A 25,196-nucleotide genomic window follows, 5' to 3' on the forward strand; every position below is an offset into this window, starting at 1 on the left:
TCCCATTACTCAGAAATAGAGGGCAAGCTATTTTACAGAGCTTTTAACTAACTACTAATGTAATTTGTTCTGCATTGTTTGCCCATTAATCCAAAAATTACTTTTCCCTTTGAAGCTTGCTTTATGTAGAGGAAACAATGCCACCCTTAACCATTATGTGTATCATTTTATGCTGGATAACTGTCTGTTTTTATTTGCCTTGCATCTCGGTTAAATGTAGCACAGGAGCCTTTGAGCATCTTTGGTTGCTTGGTAAGTTATAATATTTCAAAGTTGGAATAATTTCTGTTTCAAAACATTGTATCATGATCCTCATCTTCTAAAAGACACTTGGATGTATGTTCATACCACAAATATTCAATTTAGCCTTAGATGTGCCAGGAATTCTGAGGAACTAAAGGATTCTCTTGTCTCTTAGAATATGCCTTTCTCGCTAAAAATACATACATCAGATATGGAGTTTGACCTACAAAATGTCAGAGGGTGAAAGATATGTATTCAGTCCAGTTTATCACGCATTTCACCATCCTGCACAGTGCATATGGAGAAACACTTCCCTATCTGTACATGCCCTATATACATAAACACATAAAAACACTTTCCAGTTTTCCCTGGGATAGTTATAAGAACCAGCATCTCCTCGGTGGTAGTGTCTCTCTTACGCCTCAGCTTTCAGAAAAAAACCCAGATATGATAAAGTAAAGGTTTAAAACCCAGAATGCCTGTATTTTTTCCTGAAGATTAACACTGAATAAATACTGGATTTCCAGATTTGTGGTCCTGAAAGAAAGTCAATAACTGATCCTGGAAATCAAATGGTCATCTAGTGGCTTTAGATGGAAATATGCTTCCTCGGTATTTTTAACCAGTCCCTAAGACTGATATTATCATCATAGCAGGACTGTCCAAACAGTTGGCCGAGGAATGGCTCCACCCAGCATCTCAGTGCCTTCCAGCAATTCCTTTTGATTGTGTATCCCCAAAAGCTTAACACCAGCTGTGTGGCAGTCACAGAGATGTGACTCTGCCACCGATCTGTGGAGTCATGGGAGATTAAAAAGCCTACTCTAGTTCATTTGTAAATTGGCTATTATTTTTAGTTAGTTCCCCAGGTGAATGCATCCATGCTATGCTAATCAGTCTGAATTAATTCTAGGAGACAGTTTTCAAAGCAGCGTACAGCAGACTGGTGTCCCAGTGGTAGGTTCTCTCCTGTGTATTAGTGTGGAAACATGTTACATTAAAAGCTCTGTTTATTAGAGTATCCTCTTTATCTAAAGCACTGAGTCCATTTAACCTACTGTGCTAATTATTGTCCTAAAGATTTCCAGATCTGCATTTTTCTAACAAAAATTAACGGTAGAAGAAAAGATGAGTGAATGGCAAATTCAATGAGGTATGGCATGGACAACGTGAGAAATTCTGAACTATGAAATCAAGTGGCAAGGGAAGTAATATTTTAAGCCTGGCCCACACAAAACTGAGGCCATGTGGAATCTTCCCATTTGCCTTCATTGGGCTTTGGATCAGGCCCTGGAGATACCAACAATATTTCAAGGGTTTATGGTCATTTCTAACTTTGGAAACACTGCCAGGCTTCAAGAATAGGGACTGCATTCCACATGCAGCAGGAATAGCCTTTTCCCTACTTCGAGTAATGTTACAGGAACAATAAAAAATTCTTGCTACTGGGAATGCCAGGCTCTGTGGGACTTGGACGAGACCTGACATTTATACAGTTCATCACTACTGTAGATCAAGGAACGCTACTTTTAGCAAAGAATGCATATTCATTCTTTTTTGTTAACCTTTGCTTCAGTGCATTCATGACAAGATTGTATGGGTATGTAGCTGTGTTTTAACAGTTTTTTAATTTCAGTTGTTGCTTGAAGCACTACTCTGGAAATTAGACACTTTTAGTAGTTCAATTATTGTTGATTTATTCATCCCTCTTGTAGATACAGTGAATGTAGTTACTATAGTGAGGTTATCTAGTTCTGAATGCCAAATGCCAAGTTTCAGAGCTTACATCTTGGCAACTGCAAGACTTATTGGCTTGGAATTTGTCATGCCAGCAGTACTGCCTTGTAGCATTTATTTCACAGATTTTCATTAAATGGGGGAAGACAAGAGAGAATAGTGCTACTAGTGATGTGATGCATCAAAATGTTTACTAATGTTACAGGGAAATCAGCCCAAAATAACGTAACTCCAGGCTTCATTCTGCCATTTTCCTAGACTTCATTGGAAGAATAGCAACAATACACTAAATGTAAAACACGTAATTATAATAACGCATAATAATGCTAATTGGGAAAAATGTTTTATTTAATGTTACCCACTTGGAAAAAATTGGAAAGTGTAGAAGAGCAAAATGAACTAAAAATACTGTATAATGTTTGGAACTTTCATTAACTTTGTTATAATTTCTCTTTTGGGGGCAATGAGTCAGCAGAAACTTGCTTAAGTTCCACCACCTTTAGAATCTGCTCTGAGTATTTTGCTAGACAGCAAATGCTGCAGTAACACAGAGGGGCAGATCCTCAGCTGAGGTAAGCTGTTCAAGTGCCATTTCCAGTGAAGTCATAACAATTTGCTTTGACTGAAGCATAAACTTTCATGCTAACCTGCTATAACACTTTCCATCACCACGTAGACTGTCTGCATGTGAAATATAATGCACCTAATGGCATTTAAATTAGCTATCATTGGAGGCATCTGTCATACCATAATCTTTCCCAGTCATTTGTAAGGTCCTCTGCCATTTAGCCTCCCTCCACACTTCAGTGGCATCTCTTCTGCTGATGTTACCCTACTACCAAAGATATCACCTCTCATCTCATGTGTAGCTTTAACCCATGACTTTTACTCGTAGATAACTCCTCAGGATATCTGTGAAGTTTTTCCTCCAATCCCATCCTCCCCAAAAAGGCAGGTCCAAATCATTAACATCTAGCTCTGCTTGGAGTGATGATAACCTGATTCTGCTGAGACTAACATGTTTCTGTACAAAAACCACAGCCCTGTACATAGTTTTCAGCTTAGGTTTGTGTTTAATCCTTCACTGTGCAGTTTCAATGCTACAGTACAATCTCTCTGAAGCATGACTTGACAATTTTATTAGTTTGTGCAGCACCTTAGATGCTTATAGAATAACAAAACAAGGAATTTGGACTCATCATTTAACAACCACAGAACTTCAGCTGAAGGTCAGTGCACAGAGCTGGTTCTAATAGTTCAGACAAAATCTGCAGCAGGTGTCTGAGTATAGCTGATACAGTCAGTGGAATGATCCATAATCAGCTGATAAATAACATTATGTACCATAGCTGTTATTCTGTTTCACTGGCTGTCATCAACTAAAGATTCTGTCTTTGTTTAGGATTAAAATGAAAAATCACAGGCCTTTTTCTTAATCCTTAACTCACAGCTTCTCCCCAGAATGACAAAATCAAAGCTTTCAATTAGAAAAAGGAGTGTAAAGTTTTTTTTCCACTATGACTATTTCTTCCTAGAGGTTGAGGACAGTATTTTGCACTCTAAATGGAGATTCTGCACTGAAGTTTTCCTTATATTTTGTTCACTGAAATTTGAAGATTTCAGATTTAGCAAAATGACATAATTTTCACTACCACTGCCACTGCTTTTTTCTCTGGATTTAAAAGAGCCAGTAATATTTTTTTTTAGAAAACACCAAACCTAAAAGATATAAAATTGTAATGTTCTTTTGATCCGTATTTGCATTTCTCATTGTCTTTGGATCCCTAACCCACTGATTTAATAACTCTCTCTTCTTTACCTGGCTAATTTGTGTGTTATTTTTGTGTGAAATATTTTTGGTTTCATTGCTGTCCCCTTTCCCTTTTTAGTGGTTCACAGTTTTTCTCAGGCAGTTGGAAAACACATGCTGTTGCAGGATACTTTCTAATCCATGTTTGCCACTAACTGAATTATACATGGGTGGCATAGCACATATTCAGTCTTTCATCCTTATCAGTTGCTTCATCATTACTTTCAATCGTCAGTGAAAAATGTGACTAACATGTTGTGTGGTATAAATAGACACTGCAGTCTGAGATCATTTATGCATGGTTTGAATTTTGATGAAATTTTATACTGCCCTCTGGGCTAAACACTTAACCTAAGTGATTGTCCCAATAATTTTGTTGAATCAAACCTTTTCAGATGGAAGTTTTACCTTTCATTATCTTCTAAACTGTTTACTATAAAGCTTTCCAGGAGTGTTAGGAAACAAATAAAAAAGGACACAGTTGCTGTTTATCAGTGATTCTGTGAATCATTATCTTGTCATTGTAAATGAAGAGAAATAGGAAAATAAAATACTACAACTCAAAAGACTTTTTTATGTGATCCCAGGTCAACCTCAATATATTTTGCTTTTACACCTACAAAATTGGGGGTTATACAAAATGTGAAAGCATAAATGTAGACTGATATAAGTATTTGTATAGAAATATATTTGCTTTTGGTACTGCTCAATGTGCTAATTTATGTGATTCTTTATTTTAATTTCTTTAGTTTCTAATTAGTATCTCAAACTTCTAGTTGCCACAGTTCCATGATCTTCCCATATTTATTTATTTGCTATTAAAATGTCTCAGCAATATTTCTGTTATTTTTACAAATTATTCTCCAGCTCTATATTTGGGATAATTTTTATTTCAATGACAAACATTCTCTCCACGTAGCTTTATTGGTTTGGATGTTTAAAAGTCTGAAATTTTCTTTTGTAATCTGAAAGCAATTGTTGAACAGTGACACTGTAAGTATTAAAATAATGCAGAAAATCGCCATTGACTCAGTTAAAATGTTTTTATTTCTTGCAAGAGTGAATTACAATACAGTGCTCTTGTTGTTTAAGCAGAAAAGGGTCTCCTTTGGTTTTCAGCCGAGTATTTTGTAGAGATTTTCACTGTCCATAAGCATAATGAGTTGCTGTTCAACCACTTGCTTCTTTCCCTTAACCATTCTTAACAGTCCTAATTTGCTAATGAAATTTAGGGATTTCCACACCCCCTAGAAAGCAATATCTTTTTAACAAAGCTGAAGCATCCAGTCCAGAAGAATTAAGTGACTTAGTTCAGACAAGCTGTCACTTGGCTGCATGTCAACTGTGACAGAGGCAGGTCCCGTGACACCCTCTGTGGTCCCTGTCTTCTGGTCCTCTTGACCAAGGTGGGACAAGAGGGGGTCTCCTACCGTCCCAATCCTCCTGGGTTTCTTTGGTGGAGAACTGAGCATGTTGGAGTGGGTGTAGGGTGTAGGGGATGGCGCTCAGGTCTAATCTCCCCCTACTCCTTGGAATCCAAGGCCCCTGAGGCAGGCTGTGTGCATGTCCATGTCCAGTGTGGTCTGTCAGCCCCTTGCACTGCACATTGGTACATTGGACTCTGCTATATCCAAATGAGGTGACCTGGCAAGAACGCCTCACAGAGCACATGGGCTTGTGGAAATTAGCAGCTGGTTACTGGTTCTGATGAGAGCGACTGCTGGGGGGAAAAGGAGTTCTATTTTTCCAGCACCAAAATCTGAACATTTTATCAAGAAAAAAATTCCCACAGAAAGGCTGTTTTCTGGCAAGCACTACTAGCCAGAAGTCTCAGCTCCCCTTCACACAGGAGTCTCAATGGAAAATTTTATAACTAGTCCTAGTGCAGAGTCTTTCAGAGGTGTTGAGCACCCACTGTGACCATTAATTTAAATAAGCCCATAATGTGGTTTACATTTAATAAAGTTGCAGCCTCCACATGAACCAGGTTTACTGAGTGTTGCCTTCTCTCCCGCTGGGTCTGAGTCTGCTGGTCTGGATAGTGTAAGACTTTTGGACTCAGAGCACGCCTTCACCCCATGTGTTCATTAGAAATCTTCAAGAAAAGACTACAGAGTGTGTGTTTTTACCCAGTAGAGATGACTTTTATTCAGGGATAAGAATGCACACAAGAAAAGTGGCAAATAAATAAGTTTGTACTTGGAAGAGCCCTTTTGTTGCTTGCCCTACTACTGACATATCAGAATTGATAATTCTGATAAAAGCAATGTATTGCTTTAGTACTTGCGCAGCGCTAGAAAGATAGCATACTATTAATTCTAAAATCTTCAGAAGTAGTGGTAGAATAAAAAGCATCAAGTACTTATGAAGAAAATAAGCAAAATGAAAACAGATCAGATACTTCGACAGTGTGAATTAGCTTCCAAGTCTGCTGGCTTCAGCAGGGCTGTAATGTCAGCTGAGAAACTGGAGTTTAGTTGTACTATTTACAAGAGGAAGTATGTGCTGTTTACAGAAAGGAAGTGTGAAAAGCAATGTATGTCTGATTTGTTCATATTTACAGTGAGAGAGCCCAAGTAGCTGTAGCTCACAGCGAGCTTTCCTTACCTTTGGCATTCTAAATTTAAATAGACTAGTGGTGGATGCTTTTCTAACTGAGCTGGTCTCATAGGTTGGCTGCTTAGGTTTCCAACATTGTGTCATTCCACTCTACTCCTAATGAATCTAACCAGTTCATTGTTCAAGTCTCTGTACCAAGCCCTTGTCTACAATTGAGTCCCAGCTTATTTGCTGCTAAGGAGGAAAGGAAGATTTGTGGGAAAAATATTTCCAAAACCCACTGAAGACAGCTGACCAGGGTTTTCAGTACTTCACTGTTTACTGATTAGACAGATCAACAGTCACCTTTTAGCTGCTCTATTTGTGTAGCGAAAACTGGGGTTTGCCTTTCAGTGGCATACCAGGGGTGATTTGCTCAGTGTGGAGCTCTCCTCTTTGTCTTTGCCAGTGATTGGCCAAGCATTTCCCTGTCTTCCCACACAGCTTCTGGAAGCCCTCTGTCCAAGCCAGAGCACAGCACAGTCTCTCAGCATAAGATCAGTCCCCAGATCCTTTGGATCACACACAATGGAAGATGTATTTTCAATTTGCACTTCACACTATGAATGCAATCTCAGTGCCCTGTATGATCTGTCACAAAACTTGCCAGAACAGTGCCAGAATGGGTGACACACCAGTATTTTACAGCCTGTCTCAAGCTACCCACTGAAACGAAGGAACCATATGACCCCATCAGAATCAAGAATGTGTGGTATTACTGCTGTGGTTGACAGGGGTTTTTTGACAAAGCGCTTTGCACTGGAAAACTGTGACTTTCAAAAAATGAAATTGTGGGAAAGGATAATTGAAACAAAATTTGGAGACTTTTGAAATATTCCATCTTGATATTTTGAAAAGAACATTTGTTTGAAATGACTGTTTATCTCCCACATTTTAATCTATAAGATGGGTTAATTTTCTGTTGAAAAGGTCAAAATAATTTCAAGCCACTTTAAATTATCAAAACAGATCCTTTCACTAACCAAAATATCGGTACATGAACATTTTGTTTTCAACATTTTCATTGCAGTTTTGGGTCAGAGTTGTCTTTTGGAAACCTTCACATGAAGGGGAAGCTACTTCTCATGCATCTCTAGTCTGCAATTAAAAACTTTTAAGAGACCTTCATGTATTAGTTAAAGTGAGGTCTCATGCAGCATGAAATAAGTAAGGTTTTTGCCTGCATTGGCAAATAACTCGTGTAACTCCCAGATCTCAGCAAAAAAGAATTAGATTTTGCATGAAAGAAGAACAAATGGACAATAAGGACATTTCCCCAGCTTGTTACTGGCTTGCTTTATCTTGGAAAATATTCTTTCTGTCTGTGCCTCAGCATCCTTATTATATTCTTGTTGCAATGGAAAAATGTTACAGATACAGACCTTCACGGTCATTCTGCTTAATGTGGATGGTTTTTACACGCCTTTTTTTGTGCTTGCAAACTCTCTCTCTGCCATTTCTGCCTCTCCTCCTGTATTTTCCGTGCCTTCTTTTTTCAGTTTCTGTCAAAATCAATAGTGCTCAGGACAATGATAGCTTTGGTATTCCCTGAATTTTTAGTGCTGATTGGTTGGATTATTCAAAAATTAGCACATAATAGAAAGACATTCAGAGAAATGTTACCGAATTTTATGTTCATTTCTCACCCAGCTTCATAGAACCTGGCTTTTCCCAGATTCTTCCTTTTGGGCCTGGATGAAAGCTGAAGGCTTCCAACATTTGTTCAAGATGTCTGGATCTCTGACAGCCCATGTGGCAATTCCAGATGCATCCATTCGGCTGTACAGTCTTGCTCTACAGCACATGAGAAGGGACCCCTCTGTGCCTGAAACATGCTAAATCTATTGTGTGTGGACTAATAGCCTTCAAATGTGCAAGAAATCTGTTGCTCTCGGGCTTACTGCACACTTGCAGCTCTGTGGGACAGTACTTCTGTAGTACTTTCTTAACTACTGGATCGAGTGTTTTTATGCTCTGCAGCACGTGCAAATCTGTACCTTACAAGAAAGCCCAAGGATATGAAAACCCTAAGCAGAATGGCAAAGATTATTTATTATAGAATGAAAAATATCTTAATGATTTTTAATTAATTAATTTCTTTTTTTTAAGAAAATCGTAAAGATCTGATATACTGTTTTGCAGTGATTTTCATTCTGCACAAAGAGCAGCATTTTCCAGTATGGCTCTGTATTAGGAGATTTATTGCTATGATCTGCTAAGGGGCTAATTTCTGAAATAAATCACTTAATCTACATATGAAAAACCAGCCCCAAACAAATCACATTGAAATCAGGATTTCTTCAGTTTCTGGAATTATGGCTTAAAGAATTTGCCAATATGAAGTTCTCAGATGCTGTTTAATTTTGGGAATCCCATGGACTTTTGTCCTGGACTACAAACAGCAGATGCAATATATGACCCATATGCCTTCTCTGTGTTTCCTTTTATTCCTAGCCTCACGTAGAACAGAAACACCAAGTGTTGAAATAGCTGCGACAATTATAAAGTTCCATTATATAAACTTAGATGAGCTTAATATACACAGTATAACAGTCTTGATCAAAGGATTTGCTGTCAGGCAGAGAGTTGACTAACAGGCAAATGATTGGAAACAGCTTTTTTTCCAGCCTGGGCTGGGTGATAATAATGTGAAAAGAATGGAATCTCTAAAAGGAATGCTCTTTCACTGCCTATGTTGGAGCAAGCGTTGTTGGGGAAGCAGAGGCAGAGAGGATTCTGGCTTGCTGAAAGGAACTCTAACCTAAGTCAAAAGAGTGCAGAAGAGTGGCAAGGACATGTAGAAAGGCTGATACATTTAGGCTTTTAAAGCTTGTGGGTTTTTTAACCACTGTACGCCCCAGGAAAGGTGCATCATTGACACAGAGCCAAAGCTGCAGTTCTGTAGTCTGGGAGGTTAGACCTGATTTGGAGAGAGGTTAAGGCAGCTGGGCTGCATGCATCTCATTTTTCTGGAGGTCTAACACCCTTGGCCAGAAAGTATGCTGAGAGAGGCCCAGGAAAGTAATGTTAATTTTCTCTCCTAGTAATGCAGCACAAGATCACTGAGACAAAGAAAGAACGCCAGGGGTAATTTGACAATTGACACATCAAGGCTTAGAGGCTATATTAAAAGAACTATTAGACATGTCAATTAATTTTCCTTTGCCTCATTAATGAGCATCTGAGCTATGCATCTTCTGTGTGAAGCAGCAAGTAATCATTTTTCTAGGTTCCTTCATGCTACGACAAGTCACAGCCCTCTCGAGACACACATGAGACAGGGCATAATAGAGTATGATTATTGTTCCTAATTTCGTGAGTGACTCTAAACTTTCAAATTGAAGGGAAATTTAATATTTATTTTGAATGTTAAATGAAGTCTCTGAAAAAAACGAAACCTATGCAATTCAATGTTTTTCAAAGCACCAGCTTGCTCCATACTTTAAATTTGATTCTTCAGCAGTAACTGAGTTTATCCACTAACTCCAGTCCCAAATTCCAATCAAAGCTCCAAAAGAAGAAAGGGAAAAAAAAACCCCAATAACCTATGCCCCAAAACCAAAGCCAGAGCACAGTCTTTCTTTTGCTATGGGAACTATGAAGTTGCTGACAACCTTCATTAAATGCCACAGCCAACTTCTGACATGCTCAGCAGTGAGTCTCATGACCCACAAACAGAAAGCCAATCTAAATCACGGAGTGGTTGTATTTGTCGTTTGTGTCTAGAAACCCGCTGCTGGAATTTGCTGAGTGCTTCTAAAAATGTAGCAGAAGGTTCACTGTCAAAAAGCATTGTCTTTGTAAATTTTACCTTCAAACCTTGAGCACAGCAAGCAAAAACTATTTAACAAGCAGACAAAAAAATCCATGCAACACAACAGCTAAGCCACCAAAACCTTCTGTCTCTCTTTTTTTGTGATGATTTGAAGTCTTTAAGCTGGAAGAATAACATCAAATACGACCTGAACCAATACGCCTTCAGGTTAAAACAGAAGCAAAATAAAAAAATAGTGAAGTGTTTAAAAAAAATTTTGAGGCTACACAATTAAAACACCACCATCATGATACTGATTTGAAAACTAAAATTTTAATGTAAATATAAGTTCTGATGCATTGTGGATCACGTAAGTTTTAGGTTGATCCTTAAGGAAATAAAGATTATTAAAGCTACATGCTAAGCGTGAAAAAGAGGCTATAAAATACAGAGAACCTGCAAGAGCATTATTGTCTGACCTGAAGAGGAGGTTTTCAGAGTACCCTGTATCCTGTAACCACAGTGCTCTTTCTAGTTGCATTTAATCAGCTAAATTCTTTTGGTATCTTTGGAAATCTCACCCTGGCTGCCCCCTGACTTCTTGAAGCTTTTGCATCCATACGTTGCCACCAAACATAAGGGAATTCATAGAAAGGTGAGCAGGCTACTTAGCTGAACAAAGTAACGCTGTATAAATGCATGTGGTTATTAGGCTTTGCAATTAAACAAAAAGCTCTAGATAGGAAGGAAGGAGTAATAAGGATCCTGCTACACACATCCTGTCAAGAGCTATAGGGGGGGGAAAGAGCATCATCCCCATAGCCCTGTCAATCTGTCACACTGAGTTTTGACAAGGGTAGGTTTTCCAGCTGAGGAAGGTATGACTATTTTGTAGGTGCTTCTGTTTGAATGAGTTATGAATCGCATGGATTCAGAGGAGCACTGTGTACTACAAGCTAGTGAAATCTTGTCTGAATTCAGACCAGTATTGGGAAAGCTTATGGGTCAAAGAGAATGGGATTTTGTCCTCTAGGGTTGTGATTGTGATAGTCTCTATTGTAGATAGAAGTGTAGAAAATTAATAAGTGTTAAGGCTGATTGACAAACTGTTCTTCCCCCAGTAATCCAGCCTTTCAGCAGAGGAAACTAAAGCCTAAATTCAGAATCACCTCTGTGGTCACTCCTGAAGGTTATTTAAGTGTTTCTTGTCTTTACTGTCTGGATGAACCTGGCTCTTCGAAAAACTGCAGTATGTCTTTCAGGTTGGATGAAAAATCTAGGGGTTCCAAGAAAAAGAAGAATCACATCTTTATAAAAAGAGTTTAAAATAATATTTTCCATGAGTTAAAAAAAAAATGTTTCAACAAAGAGTATTATTTACAAATACACTTTCAGACAAATATACACAGGGAAAGAAAACCCAAACCAAACAATCAGAGAAGTTAATTTGAATGGTAAGTTCAGTACCTGCCAACTGTTGTTTATCAGAGACAGCAAAATAACAAATCTTTTGTTCTGCCCAAATGCATTATTCTCCTATTTTGGAAGCTTTGGTCTAATGGCTCCTGAACACTGGAGTTTATTTCTTAGCCAGGTACCTTAGGAAGGCAACGTATATGCAGCAAGACTGTCTGTCAGTCTTCCCTAGTAACTTCTGAACCTGTTGGCCAAGGGAGGTACCTCAGTTGCTGTCCTCACAGAAAGAAAGGCTCAGTCCTGACCTACTAGAAGGTCAGTTCCCTTGCCACTGAAAATCCTTATTGTACGAGTGAAGTCTCACAACTGAGTGTCTTTTAAATGTTTGCTTTTTAGAAATTGTGTGTGGGGGGATAAGTAGTGTGATACTCCTTTATATTTGAACTGAAGGAACAAGCTTATCAACATATGTAAAGTGTGTGCCACTCCTTTACTGTTGAGCAAAGACCTTCTTCTGGCTGGGGGTGTAAAATCCAAAACATTCTAGTGCCGGTGAGATTATTTTCATGATAAATGCTTTTCTTGGTTGTTCTTTTTCAGTTTGATGAATGGATTGAAGTCATCTAGGGGCCATACAAAAACCTCTTTGAAAGTGCAAAGATCCACATGGATGTTGATTAGCATTTTTACAAGTCAGTTTTTGTTCTAAAAGGAATGTGTCTTTTCTACATCTTAATTTTCTGCTCTCTTGTTAGATAAAGCTTTTTCTGGTGGTGCTGATGTCTTAGGCCAGCACACTATGCTATCTCTCTCTCCTCTCTCTGTAGATGCACAAATGTAGCTGTTCTTTTTGCTGGGATGTTTTTCTGTAGGCCTAGTGTCCTTTTTGTACCCCAGCATCCTCTACTTACCACTCTGCTTCTTGTTATTCTCTGATACTGTTGTTTCTCATGGTGACACCCTTTTGTGTTTTGGCACAAACTGGAGCTACTTGGTCGCATCTGGGATAGGAGTTCTGAATGTGTCTGAGAGGAAATGCACCCAAAGGAAAACATAGAGAGCATTTTTATTTAAAGCACACAGAAAACTAATAATGAGCTTATTATATTGCATTTTCAGTATTGAAAAGCAACATTTCTAACTGGAAAAGGATGGCATCTGCCTCTCTTGGGCTTGTTTTGTTTGTTTAGGTTTTTTTTTTTACACTTTTAGAGATGAGCATTACTATATTACTGTGTGGCAATTAGCAGAAAATTTTAGGATTTCTTAGCATCAGGCAGAAAGCTTTGCTTCTCATAGCAAATGTCCCCTTTGGGAAGGAAGTTTCAGATGAAGAGCATTTCACTGGATCAATAGATGACACCAACAGAAAAGGAAGCTGGCATTTGTCTTGCCATGTCTTACATGCAGCTATGGGCAATAGAGGAAAGTATGTTATCTAGAGATTGCTTCTGATAAGGGGATATCCCTCAAACTCCCAGTGCAGCTAGCAATCACACATTGATTTTTGAGAGACAAGCTGTAGCAATTTTTAAATTTCTGTTTTATACTGTGGAACTAGAGGAATAAAGCCACTGAAGGAAAATTTGTGACATTTCTTTCCAAAGGCAGCCAGGCAGCCTATTATAATACTACCTGAACACCTTAAACACGGCTAGTATCCATTGTGTCATACAGTGTAACAAGCAGGAAGGAGAGCACTGCACAAGGAATTATACAGTTTTCTTTCTTTCTTTTTCATTCTTTCTTTTTCTTTCTCTATTTTTTTCTTAAAGGCTGAAGACCTGATTTCTGTAAACAACCCCCTAAAGGTACTCCCCCACCAATAGCAGCCCACTGTAAAATGGATAAGGTTCTCATTATGTGTCCTCCATGTCCTGATCATAATTTCTATCATGGTTGACATTCTGGTCCAGTTATATCAGGTACATTCTGTGTAAGTCCTTTAGAAGACCGGGATAAAACCCTGCTGAATGCAGGATCATTTTGCCTTGGGCAGAGAGTTAGTCAAAGTGCACATAGTTCAAGGTGGATTTCTAGTCAGATTCTGCAGTACTGGGACATTCTGAAAGAAATATTTTTGAATTGAACATAGCTCAGAAGGAATTAAATTAGCTCTTTAATGCTTGGTTTTTCTCCAGAGCCATCAACACAAATTACTTTCTAAAATAGGCAGCAAATATAATAACACAGCATTAAACTGAAAAGAAAAAGTTAATACCGTTATTATGTGATGCATTTTGTTTGACTAAATTGTATGGATAATTTCCACCATAATTTCAGTGGTGTTTACAAAGATCTTTTAAAAATATTTCAGTTTAACATTTCCTATAACTGTGTTTTTCATAATGTAATTGAATTTAAGATATCTGTACAGTATCTCAGTTTTCTGAGATAACTACTTAATGGTGTTTTGAATATAATAGTGTCCTAGGCTATTCTGCACATGCACATAAGTCCTTTCTTTTTGAAAGCTCTTAAAGATTTAATTAAGCTGACCTAACAGAGGTTTACTTCTTTGAGAAAACATGTTGTATTAAAGCAAAAATGATTTTTTAATATGCAGTGTTATAGCATCAGTCTTCTGCTCACACCTGAGATTGTTCTATTTCATCAAACCGTGAAGAAGAGCTCTTCCAAAATTGTTATAGCTACCTTTGGAAAATGTATGCCTCATAATTACTCTAAACATTTCAGGCAATTTTCTGTTTGTGAGATTTCTTTTGTTAATGTATTATATTTTTGCTGTAGTTTCATGATTTGTCTTGTCTGGCCATGTTTGAATCTACAAGGATTTATTTTTAGCTGTACTCTAATTGGTGTTACCTGGGTCACGTCATACTTCATTCTCTTCATGGATTGCTATTCCTGAGTCAAACCCTTCTGTTCATGGACACGTTGCTGCACAAAGTAATAAAAATAAAAAAAAATTAAAATTGATATAGAGTAAAAAACCAATTTCCAATGTCAAGATTTCTCTAAATACATGTTCCATTGTTCCCACAGACTCCAGCTATTTTTTCCTGCCTAGTTCTTCCTTGTAAATTTGCTATGAAAAAGAAAAAGTGATTTTTGTCAGGTCAGTACAGAAGCTTCTGGAGATAACTGGAATAACACTAATGGTGTTTTAGAAGCATTTTTGTCTACAAGCTTATATCTATAAATTCACTTTTTTTTCCTCTCTTTTTATCCTTACACCCACCGATTCCTATGGTGCATCAGTATTATAAATCTGCACGAGAACTGAATGGTGCATTTGGTTTAACAATTGACATCCTAACTCCAGCACTTACACACACATACAATTTAATTGTGGCAAGGGAAACAATGCAAGCAGGCAGGAATTCAATTTTTGTTTCAGGCTGTTGCTGGGAACACCAGATAGAAGTCAAAGGGCTTTGACTTGTGGCTCGTGTGTGTTTGTGTGAGATGAAGTTTAATCGCTGTATGGCCAGACAGAAAAAGGTCTTTCTGAAGTGGAGGATCATGATGTGCTGTGTGCCTTCTGCCTGCTCTGCCCACAACAGCCACGAGTCTGTTGGTTGTCACTGAAGGAAGGTGGATGTTTGTCTCCAGCAGTACAGACCCATGCTCCTAGCGTGATGTTGCTGCTAATTAAGTACAGGATGGAAAAGATCAAAGCTGTGCCTTTCCCTCCCCCTACCTCCTTTAGTTTTTTTTTTTTTTAATCCACTCCACAAGGCTGTTTCTTATTTTGAAGCTTCATCTCTCTCTGCTACAATGTTGGTTATCTCACCTGTTTGCTTGGTGGGGTTTCAACTGGAACTGGATTTCCATTTTAACTTGGCAACTTCAGAGTCTTGTTTCCCAATGGCCTGCCAGCTAAATTGGTGTGTTACAGATGAATGCACAGCTCACAGATGGTGTTTGAGTGTTTAGTGGCTCTCAGAAGTAGATATGTATTTGGTCAGGAAGAAGATTGCATTTTTCCTCCAGACAGAGCAAATGTCCTTGGGGATATTTTCTGTGTCAAGGTAGAAACGGTTCCACACACCAGGTACAGGGGACTCGCCTAGCTTAGGCACAAATACTACCTACAAATATATATGTATTTCTTTTCTTCTGGATAGGGAAGAATGCTCCTACTAACATCAACAAGAAGTTTGAAATCTTGATTCTCCTGAATGTCTATAGATGTTTTAAGTCTAACATTTCACTTTCTGTAGTTTTCCATTTCTTTTTAATCTGAGATGAGCTTGAATGTGACACTGTAAACTTCTTCTCCAGGTCCTAAACACTCTTTTATTGCTCATGCACAAGGCTGAGCATTCAGCATTACTTACTGGGTGAACAGCTTTACCGATACTGCTGTGTTTTTTGAGATCTATACCTCTTCTGACATCTTGCATCCTCCCCTGTGTGGTTTGTGCCTTTTTCTCGTTCATTCACTGTCGTCTTATTTACTTAAAGCAGTCAGAGGGCACTAAGTAGGGGAGGAGTTACATGCTTTCTTTTGCTTCTTGACTGGCTTAGTCATGTCATGAGGATGAATAACAGAGGCTGTCTACTGCCTTTTGTTCCTTTCTAGAATGAAATAAAAACCAGAGCTGCTTAAAACTTCTGAAAGCTACACTCGAGTTTCCTCACTTCATGTTTGTACCCATCCAGAGCTGGAAGCAACCAGACTGGAATATTTTAACAAAGTCTGTTGCTGTAAGATTTCCAGACTGTTTTGCCAAGCCACTAAGCTCTTGAAAATGCAGTTAAGCATGAAATAGGCGAAGTTTTAGTTGCTTACCTAAACTGCAGCCATGATGATAATAATTTTGTTTTTTGTCATTTCTGCTTTGTCATTGTCAGATGCTGCTCAAAGCTGAAATGTGCAAAGCTTTGCCAGCTCTCTACAAGGAACCACACTGTCCTCCAGCTCTATTGCCACTCTGCTTAAATTTTGTGATTCTTTCTTCTTCCAATGCTTTCTTCCCCAGCTGGGTAAGAAATCTCTTCTTGTGAATGTCTCAGTCAATTCCCTTAGGAAGTTCTTAGTTAGCTAAAGTAAGGAGATGGGCTCCTCTGCCAGCCTAACACTGTTGGGTAAAGGGACTGCTGAGGACATGAATCTGCTGCTCTTTGCCAATTTTCTGTTGTCGTAAACTCTTTTACAGTGAAACCTGACTGTCCACCATCTTCAGACTAGTGCAGTTATATCCAGAGGAATATGAAGCTGTCAGCACTTTCTTCCCTTTCTCTTTAATGAATATTTCTTGGCCCACTGACCCAGAGTTCCCCCCCTCAACTCCCCTCCTCCCCCAGCATGGAAGAACATAGTGGTTCCTCCAAGGCTACAGCTGTGCCAGCACATAACCCCATGAGTGTGTTGTGGGAAAAGTTCCGCTGATGTGTTTGTTCTGGCTCCTGGCTATGCCTGTAATGCAAACACACCTAAGCTGCTGCTGATCCAGAGTTTACTGCTTGCTGGCCATCTCCTATGAGCTGGCACAGCCTGGACCTTGGAAGGAGCACAGCCACCATCAGCCTCCTCCTCCCCAGCTTGGTGGGGCAGCATGTGACTTTACAGGTGCAGTCATGTACCTGCATCATGTTCTTTGCAATAAACCAAAACAATTGCAGTTATTGGATTACTCTTTTTCCCTGTTTTGTGAGAATGTTTAATTCCTAAAAGTCCTGCTTTTGGATTTTGGATTTTGCATGGTTCTGGCAGTTTCTTTTTTCCACCACAGCTGCACCTGAAAAATAAACGTGCCATGATTTCCAACATTTCTTCTGTACCATGTCTTTGGGTTTTTTGGTAAGCTGTAGGCCAAATTCTCCTATGGACATTTTTATGTTAAGGAACTACCTAATGTCCCCTCAGGTCTTTTGTCACCTCTCTCACAGCAGATAGACCCTAGGTAACCCTTGAAACTGTTTGTGATACCTGCTTTCTTGGTTGCTTGCAAACTGAAGAATGTGAAGCATAGGTGTGTCCTAGAAAGAGCTAGGAAAAAACAGTGTCTCCATCCTTGGCAAACGCTCTCCCTGGTTATAGTCACTTTGCATACGTATAAACAAAAAAGTAATATTTTATTAGGAATCCAGTGGATAGAATAATGGACTGTAACTCAGCAGAGGTCAGTTCACAGCTCTGCCGTTGGCTTATTGGGCTAAGTCATTTGTGTCATCACCATAGAGCCTGGGACAAAGACAGTTTCTTTGTAATGCAGCACGAGCTTTGAAAGGGGAAAATATTGTGCAGAGGGAATAATAATAAAATCCTTCTAATGATAATAAAATTATGTGGTTTATATATATGTTTATGTTGTGCACAATGGAATGAACCATATTCCCTTTCAGCCTCATGCTTCATCAGTGGTGCTTTGAACTGGTTTCCATTTGAAGGGTTGCATGTATTAGTGTACTAATTTTAGATGTGCATTCAGATACAGGTGTGATTTCACACTGAAAGTGATAACATTTCATTGTAGTAACACTGGGCAGCATTTCCTGCATATTCTTTTCTGTTGATAAACCATAAAGGACTTAGCCCTAAGTTTAAATACCTACTATTTAGGCTGGTGGGGGGGAGGGGTCTTTTTTATTTGTGAATTGAGTAAACATGTTGCACTGACTCTTGGGCTGTAAGGACTGTGTATGACTCCCTGACGGTAATTTGCATAAACTAATTCTTGTCTGCATTTGCTCTTTAAATCTTCTCTGTCTGTATGGGTGACAAAGAAACATTTATTTTGCCTTATTTTATGCAATGTAAATAATAGATACATTCAGGATAGATCCTGAATACCTCAGCTGGTGTGCATCAGTGTAGCTCTGGAATAAGCAGGGTTGCATCGGCTGAGGATCTACCCCACCGTCAGTTCTAAGTGCCAGCCTTGCAGTCCATTATACAAATGTTCACCGTAGTTTGTCAGCAGCAAAGCTGTCACCCAACAGTACACACTGCCTTCTATTAGCCATTACTTTTCTGTCATCATCATCAAGTGCAGCTTAAGAGAATCTGTGCATCGTTTCTTCCCCTCTGAACAATTTCCATAGAAATAATTGACTTGCTTTTATGGTAATTCTGTCTCTGCTATTTGTTACTGCAGCATTTCCCAAAGAAAAATGCAAAACTAATGCCCTAGAACAAAAACATTCAGCCAAATTACTAACCAGTAATCCAAGGAATCATGGATAAATCCAATGCTCAAGTGGCTTCTCATTTGGAACTTTATATAGTTTTCACCCAAGGGTTAAAGTTTGGTATTTTGTGGGTGGAGGGGTTGTTTTGTTTTTGAAAGGTAATACTCATGCTCTCTGCCCTACAGCAACTTTATATAAATCTCTTCTGAAAACTGTATCTGCCAGTACTGTCACGCCTCCCCCAAGCTTTTACTACTAACACCAGCTAAAAATATTTAAAGGGGCTGTTTCCACTTGTTTGGTGCATTTCATTTCATGTTTCTGCCTCTTCCTTTCTTCATTTTTTAAAAAAGTCAATGAGAGAAGTCATTTAAGCCTAGTGTTTTGAAGTGGCAACCGGTAAACAGCCTTACAGCATGATTAATGAGTACTCAGGAACAATTTGCTGAAACTTACAAGTAAGTTGGGGCCAACTGAATTCGTTTTAAAGTAAATGAAGATATTCCAGTTATGGGCTGGGACTTTCACTGAGTCACTGTGTAGGCTACATTCTCCACCAGTTTCTACCACTGGCTGATGGTGGTCATGTCAAGGTGTTACACAGTCACAGGGAAGTATAACCCAGCACAGAAGTGACACTCAGAATCTGGACTTCCAACAAGTTAAACAATAAAGTGTTTAGTTTCCCTTTGAAAGCAGGAAACTATGATCAAGGCATTTGATGAAAACCATGAAGTCTTGAAAAGGATAATTGCTGTTACAAAAATAAAAACGAATGTTGTTTGATTCTACCCAATGGACATATTTTTCTTGGTTTCTTTGACTTCCAGGAAGCTTGGGTTACTGTGGAGTTTCTGGGCTTCTATTGCTTTTTTCAGAGGAAAGGTGCAACTAAGGAAAGACATCATAGGTGTTGTTCAGCTGGTTTAAGCAGGGTCATTCAGCAGAAGCCTTTTGGGTTTGATAAGTGAGAACATTCTGAATTTCTCTGCTTTCATTTATAAGTTTGTTGAGCAGATGGATTCCCATGGCTGAGAGAGCCAGTGTCTCAGCAGAGATCATCTCTCTTTTTACCTCTTGAAAGTGGAAGTAGTGTGTGGAGCAATGGAGTGATGGAGGCACATGTTGAATATTTTCATTGCTCCCTAAACCTTAGGGCAGTTCCAAAGCCACACTTTGTATGGTGTGCTCACACTGTGTACAGAAGCAGCTTCCATACAATGAGGGACAGAGCAGGAGCAAGTGCATTCATGGAGCTCCTGTGAAAGTCGTGATTGCACTGTGAGGTCCTGCTGCAGTGAGCAAGAAGTTTACTCACCTTCCCAACCCAGCTTTTCATTATTTAAACCCAGGTTTTTCATTATTTCTGGTGCTCTAGGACTGCTGTGAATGAAAGAGGACTGAGTATTTTCAGTGCTCTGAGCAGTGTGCTCTCCTTCTCCATTTGTGTGTTGGGTTAGAAGAAGGATTTATGTTCTTGAAATCTTTTACAGGCGGTCCATTGAAAGTTTCACTCTGGTATTGCTTATTTGGAGGTAGCTTCAATTAGTAAATTGAGACTAAATGACCTAGTAGTACATGATTCTTACGTGAAGCGTTGAGCCAAATCCAGATTTTTTTGAAATATATATGGTTACTGGTGCTCTTGGCACAGAGATGAAGATTGGCAGTGATCCCTGTAGGATGTGGATTTCTGACATGGGTGAGGCTGGGTGGGACATCTATGTAATTCTGCTTCTTTGATGAAGGATGAGATGAGTATTATGAGCTAAGATAGTACTATTTTTTCTTTTTTTTTTTTGCACAAACAAACAATTTGGTCTAACTAAAATACAGTGTGGCTAATCCTGCCCTATTAACTTTTCTCAAAGAGTGAATGCTTTAAGAGTAAATTTTGATGGAAGCTATTAAGGATGACAAAAATTTCTTTATATGAAAGGAAGTGTAGTGCAATCTAGCCGCAGAGTTCAGAACATTTAGAATTCCATGGTTATTGTAGTATAATACCACAGTCAATTATATTTCTTATTTTACATTTTTCTTTGTCTCCTTCTCCCACAAGCCTAGACTATGAATTCATAATGTTAATGAAATGTGTTGTGATGTTCCTGTAGGCTGCTGTGGGAAAATAATTACAACATGAGGAAGGCCATTCATGATGTGGCCCTGTCTCTAAAGTAGGACTTTGTGACTGATTAGGACATAAGCAAAATGGACTGAAATAACTTGAAAAAACCTTCAAAACCCCTGACAGATCAGCCTACAGTCACTGCAAGAATCAGCTTTCTTAGCCCAACAGATGTTTCTGTGAGAAGTTTTAGTGGTTTGTACTTGAGGCCTTCATTGACCCAAAACCTATTTTTTTGTGCTGTGTTCCTGACAACTTCTTGTCCTCTCCTTCTCCAACCATGTAGCTAAAGTCTGAGCCTTCTCATGCGCAAAGGGGCTGGCTGACAGGATGCCATCTCCTCCACGTGCATCCTGCTCAACACTGAGAATCAGGAGTAACAGGATGCCAAGGCTGGTCTCAAAATCCAGCTTTATGGCTGGCAAGTTTGGGGGGTTTGTTTTTCCTTCTCATTCAAATCTAGACTAAATGCAGAAACTTTTAAAGTTTCTTCTCTATTGCTATTCACAGTTCTCTTTGTGACTGCTGAAGAAATGTACACAGCTACTTAAGAAATATATGTAGACAGAAAAGTTTTTTAAAAGAGTACAAAATACAGTGCAAGTATGTCTGTCACTTCTTCAGTCACATGCTACACTTTAAAAGCCAGCATGTTTTCTTCCACAAAAAGACCTTTATATTTTTGAACTTTCAGAAGCCTTAATCAATATAAATAACAGTTTGAGCATGATGACATCATGTTCAGTTTTAGAGTTGTGCATCTCAGCTGCTTAGTCATTTAAATCAGTGGAAATAAGCACAGCAGTTAGAAGTTTCAAAAGGTCAAAGAAGCTACTGTCTTTTCAGCTTTGAATCAGCTGAGAGACTCCAGTTTCTGGGAAACATAATGCCAAGGCTGCATCTCAGCATCTCATTTCCTCCCCCTGCCTCCTTTGAAGCACTACAGTAACTAGCTTAAAGGGAAAATCACACCACACTCAGTAGCAGAATCCTTTAAAGAGCAAGTTCCTTTCTAGTTCCCCGTTTACTTGAAAATAAAGAGGAGTTTTATCCCACATTGTGTATGGAAATATTTGACTGAAGTGCTCTTACCCAAATGCCAAAAAGCTGTTCACAGGTTTTCAGTAAAATTAATACTTTTCAGTACAAATATGACAAGTTATTTTACCATTTCCTCAGAAGGAAAATAAGTGATAAAGTGTTCCTCAGAGAACAATTTGTGAGAAAAATTAAAATCAAAATCAGAGCTTTTAAAAACTTAGTTTTAAATGTGATTTGTTGTCTTTATAAAAGTGACGGCATGATTTCTGGGAGGAAGCCACCTCTCACCTAGACTGCCATGGAAAAAACATTTCTTTTCTTCTTTTTTAATGTCAGATACATTGTTTAATCAAAAGTTGTGACCAGAACCTGTGCAATATTATCTGTACAGCAGGACTCTGCAGTCTTTCAGCAACTGCTGTCTCTTATACGTTTTTACAAATGACTCTTTGTTTTGTTTCCATGTATTTCTAGCTGCCGTTCTGCTGCTGATGTGAAACTGTCCAGGCAGGCTGTCAAGCATTTCCATTTCGTGGTATACACGGCTTTTTCGGAGCTGGGAGCCACTTGCTGGCACTCCAGGGACTTCTGGCTGCTCACACTGCTGGTAGTTTTGCTTTGGTTCCTGAGACTTTACCTGCATTATTTGAGTCAATGGCTCTTCCTTCAGACCATCTCAGTTCCTGTTGCAAAGTAAGTCCTGCTATCCTTTTTTCTCTGTCAGAATATTTCACCTAATAGTTTGATTCAAAGCATGTCGTTTTCACTATGAAGAGAATTGATGACTCAGACTCCTGCTGAGAGCTCTACATACAAGCTCTGATAGGAACCCCTGCAGAAACTAAGACAACAAGGATTGCACCCAGAGTTGATATGCAAACGTGCATATCAGGTGAAGGTGTTAGTAATGTAAACTTTAAACCCAGAACATGATGTGTCCATTTGTGTATCTTCTGTCACGCCTACATCTCTCCCATCTGAGATACTCAGCAGGTTATGTACCTTCCAGAAGAATAATTTATCATTTTGGATAAAGTATTTCTACATTCTTCAGGAGTGCACAAAACTGAAGAAGCATTTGAATCATAATTCATGTTACCAATGTGATCTATGAGTAAAATACTTAGAAGAATTTAACTTTGATATATCAGTTTTACTGTGAGTACTGCAATGAGTTGACATATTTTAACTCTATGATACATTGACTTTAGCTCAGGAATTAGACCTCTCTAGAGTGTTGCAGGAAAATCATTGCTTGTCATTACCTGGCATGAAATAACCAAAAGATGGAGTACAAGTCCACTAGGTGATATATACCTGACCCTATGCATATTCCTGTGTGATAGAGAAGGGTTTTACAGAGCAAAAAGGTTCAGTCATGCTTAGTAAAATATATATTTCTCCAATAGAAACTTTTTTTTCTTTTATTCACCTTAAATCATTGTACAAACCCGAATCACTCAGTAGGAGCCAGCAACATGCAACTCTCTGACTTATGTCTGGTGTGGTAGTGGTATTGATTATTGGCTGAAATTTGAACAGGGTGTCTGAGCAGACTCTGTACAGTGCTGGGTTTTGCTAAGGTTTTGCTAGATCTTAATGTAAAGCCAGCCATGTCTCACTTCTGGCCTTGCACATCTTGTGTTGGCTTGGCCAGCTGGCGGTAAAACTTCTGGGAGGCCAAGCATCGGGAGTCTGTGAAAACAAAGGAAACTCAACAGAAGGAAGCAATGCATGAGAGAGTGGTGGTCATGTTCAAAGCCACTAGTCACAGCTGTCCCAGGCAGTCAGCTAGATAAAGGATAATGTTCTCAAGCCAAGATGCCCTGGATCAGCATCCCAGTCTGTAGCTGTGTGTCTGAACAATGAGACTGAGCTGAGCACTCTCTAGTCCTATCAAACGTAGTGGTAGCACTCACAAGTAGGGAACAGAGTGAGAATCAAACCAGTTCACCTTTAGTTAGGAAACAGAATTTAGGCCGCTTCAACTGGATGGAAATTTTTGCCTTAAATTTCAGCATCTGTGCGTAGCTCACAATGCCAAGCTGCTCTTGTCTCTTACCATGCCAGCAAACTTGCTCATCGTATGAGCTTTGCAAATCCCACCATCTCAAGGTGGGAAGAGGGACATTTCCAATCACTTTAGGCATGATAAAAACTATGTCTTCTGCATATTTTCTGCTTTGTGCAGTGCCCAAAGGTGCTGCTGTGCAGACATGGGTGAGCTCCTGGAGCCTGTACTCATGTTGGTGCATCTGCGAGGTAATACCTTCCTATAGCCTTTCCTGCACAGTCCCTAGAGCTTGGACGTGGACCCAGTGAACTGAGAGTCAGAGGGGATCCAAGGATGCAGAAACAAGAGGAGGAAGAGAAAGTTTTATTTTTCTGACTAGCTTCATACAGCTTTTGGTCTTAGTATTTTGACTCAGATAGGGATGCAACTTTACAGTGCAATGTGCATGATTCTACCTTCTTTCAATGGTTTGCTCAGGAGCACAAATGCTCTCCTTTTGCTTGTTTACAGGTTCCAGCTCTTCCCTCACACTGTGGAACTGTGCTACCAGAACTCCTTGCTGCACACCAGTGAAGAGTTGGCCATGGTCATGGTGGGACCACTAACCTTGAATGCTGGGTTGCTTCTCATGGTCCTGATCAGATGGGGCTGTCAGCAGCTATTTGACTCATTCCCTTCCTTCTTGTCAAAATTTATCATAGCTATGGGACTATGGACAGTGCTAGACCCCTTGGCAGTGTTTGTAGTGGATTCATTCCTGGGGGTGAGTCACTTAAAATAACTTGGACATGAGAACTTGATGTAGAAGTTTGTTTTATTCAGTGAATCACTGAAAGATATGAAATTCCACCCCCGGCAATGGAACATGAAAGTTAAAAAGAAATTAAATAATAATGTTATACATTACCTTTTTATTAACAAAATTCCCATCTAATGGAGTCACTGTGTTTCTGCATAAAATTAAGAGCACTGTAAAAGCCATACATGGAGATAAGAAAGTAAATCCACTGCTGGAGTGATTGCATCTGCTTTGAAAAGAATTATGGCAGTTTTGGATATTAATGGGGATAAGTTAATGAGCAATCCTGATTATTAACATTTCAGATTTTTCTAAGCATCAAAACAGACAAAATGAAAAAAATAGAGTTTATCATGCACTTCTCTGGCAAGATAGTTAATATAATTTACTGGCACACCTAAAAAGGCTTGTGAGATCTAAAGACAGACATCTTTAAGGAGAGAGTTTCATCATACGTAACATCAGGAGAGCAAAGTTCCCAACTCTTTCTGTGCCTATGTATGGGCTGTGTAGCCCAACTGTGCTTGGGTGGCTCCTGACTTTTATCACATCTGA

At 39.0% G+C, this 25,196-nt stretch overlaps 1 protein-coding gene across 1 annotated transcript in view; it reads left to right on the plus strand.

Annotated features, from left to right (window-relative positions):
* Window positions 1-25,196, plus strand: part of LOC104691452 — a 170,199-nt gene that overhangs the window by 84,789 nt on the left and 60,214 nt on the right. Inside the window, exons 15-16 of the mRNA XM_039549741.1 lie at window positions 22,303-22,521; window positions 24,353-24,605. Coding sequence (XP_039405675.1) covers window positions 22,303-22,521; window positions 24,353-24,605 — 472 coding nt within the window. The remainder of the gene's footprint in view (window positions 1-22,302; window positions 22,522-24,352; window positions 24,606-25,196) is intronic.

Source organism: Corvus cornix, chromosome 2, assembly GCF_000738735.6.
Source record: "Corvus cornix cornix isolate S_Up_H32 chromosome 2, ASM73873v5, whole genome shotgun sequence".
Classification (NCBI taxonomy): Eukaryota; Metazoa; Chordata; class Aves; order Passeriformes; family Corvidae; genus Corvus; species Corvus cornix.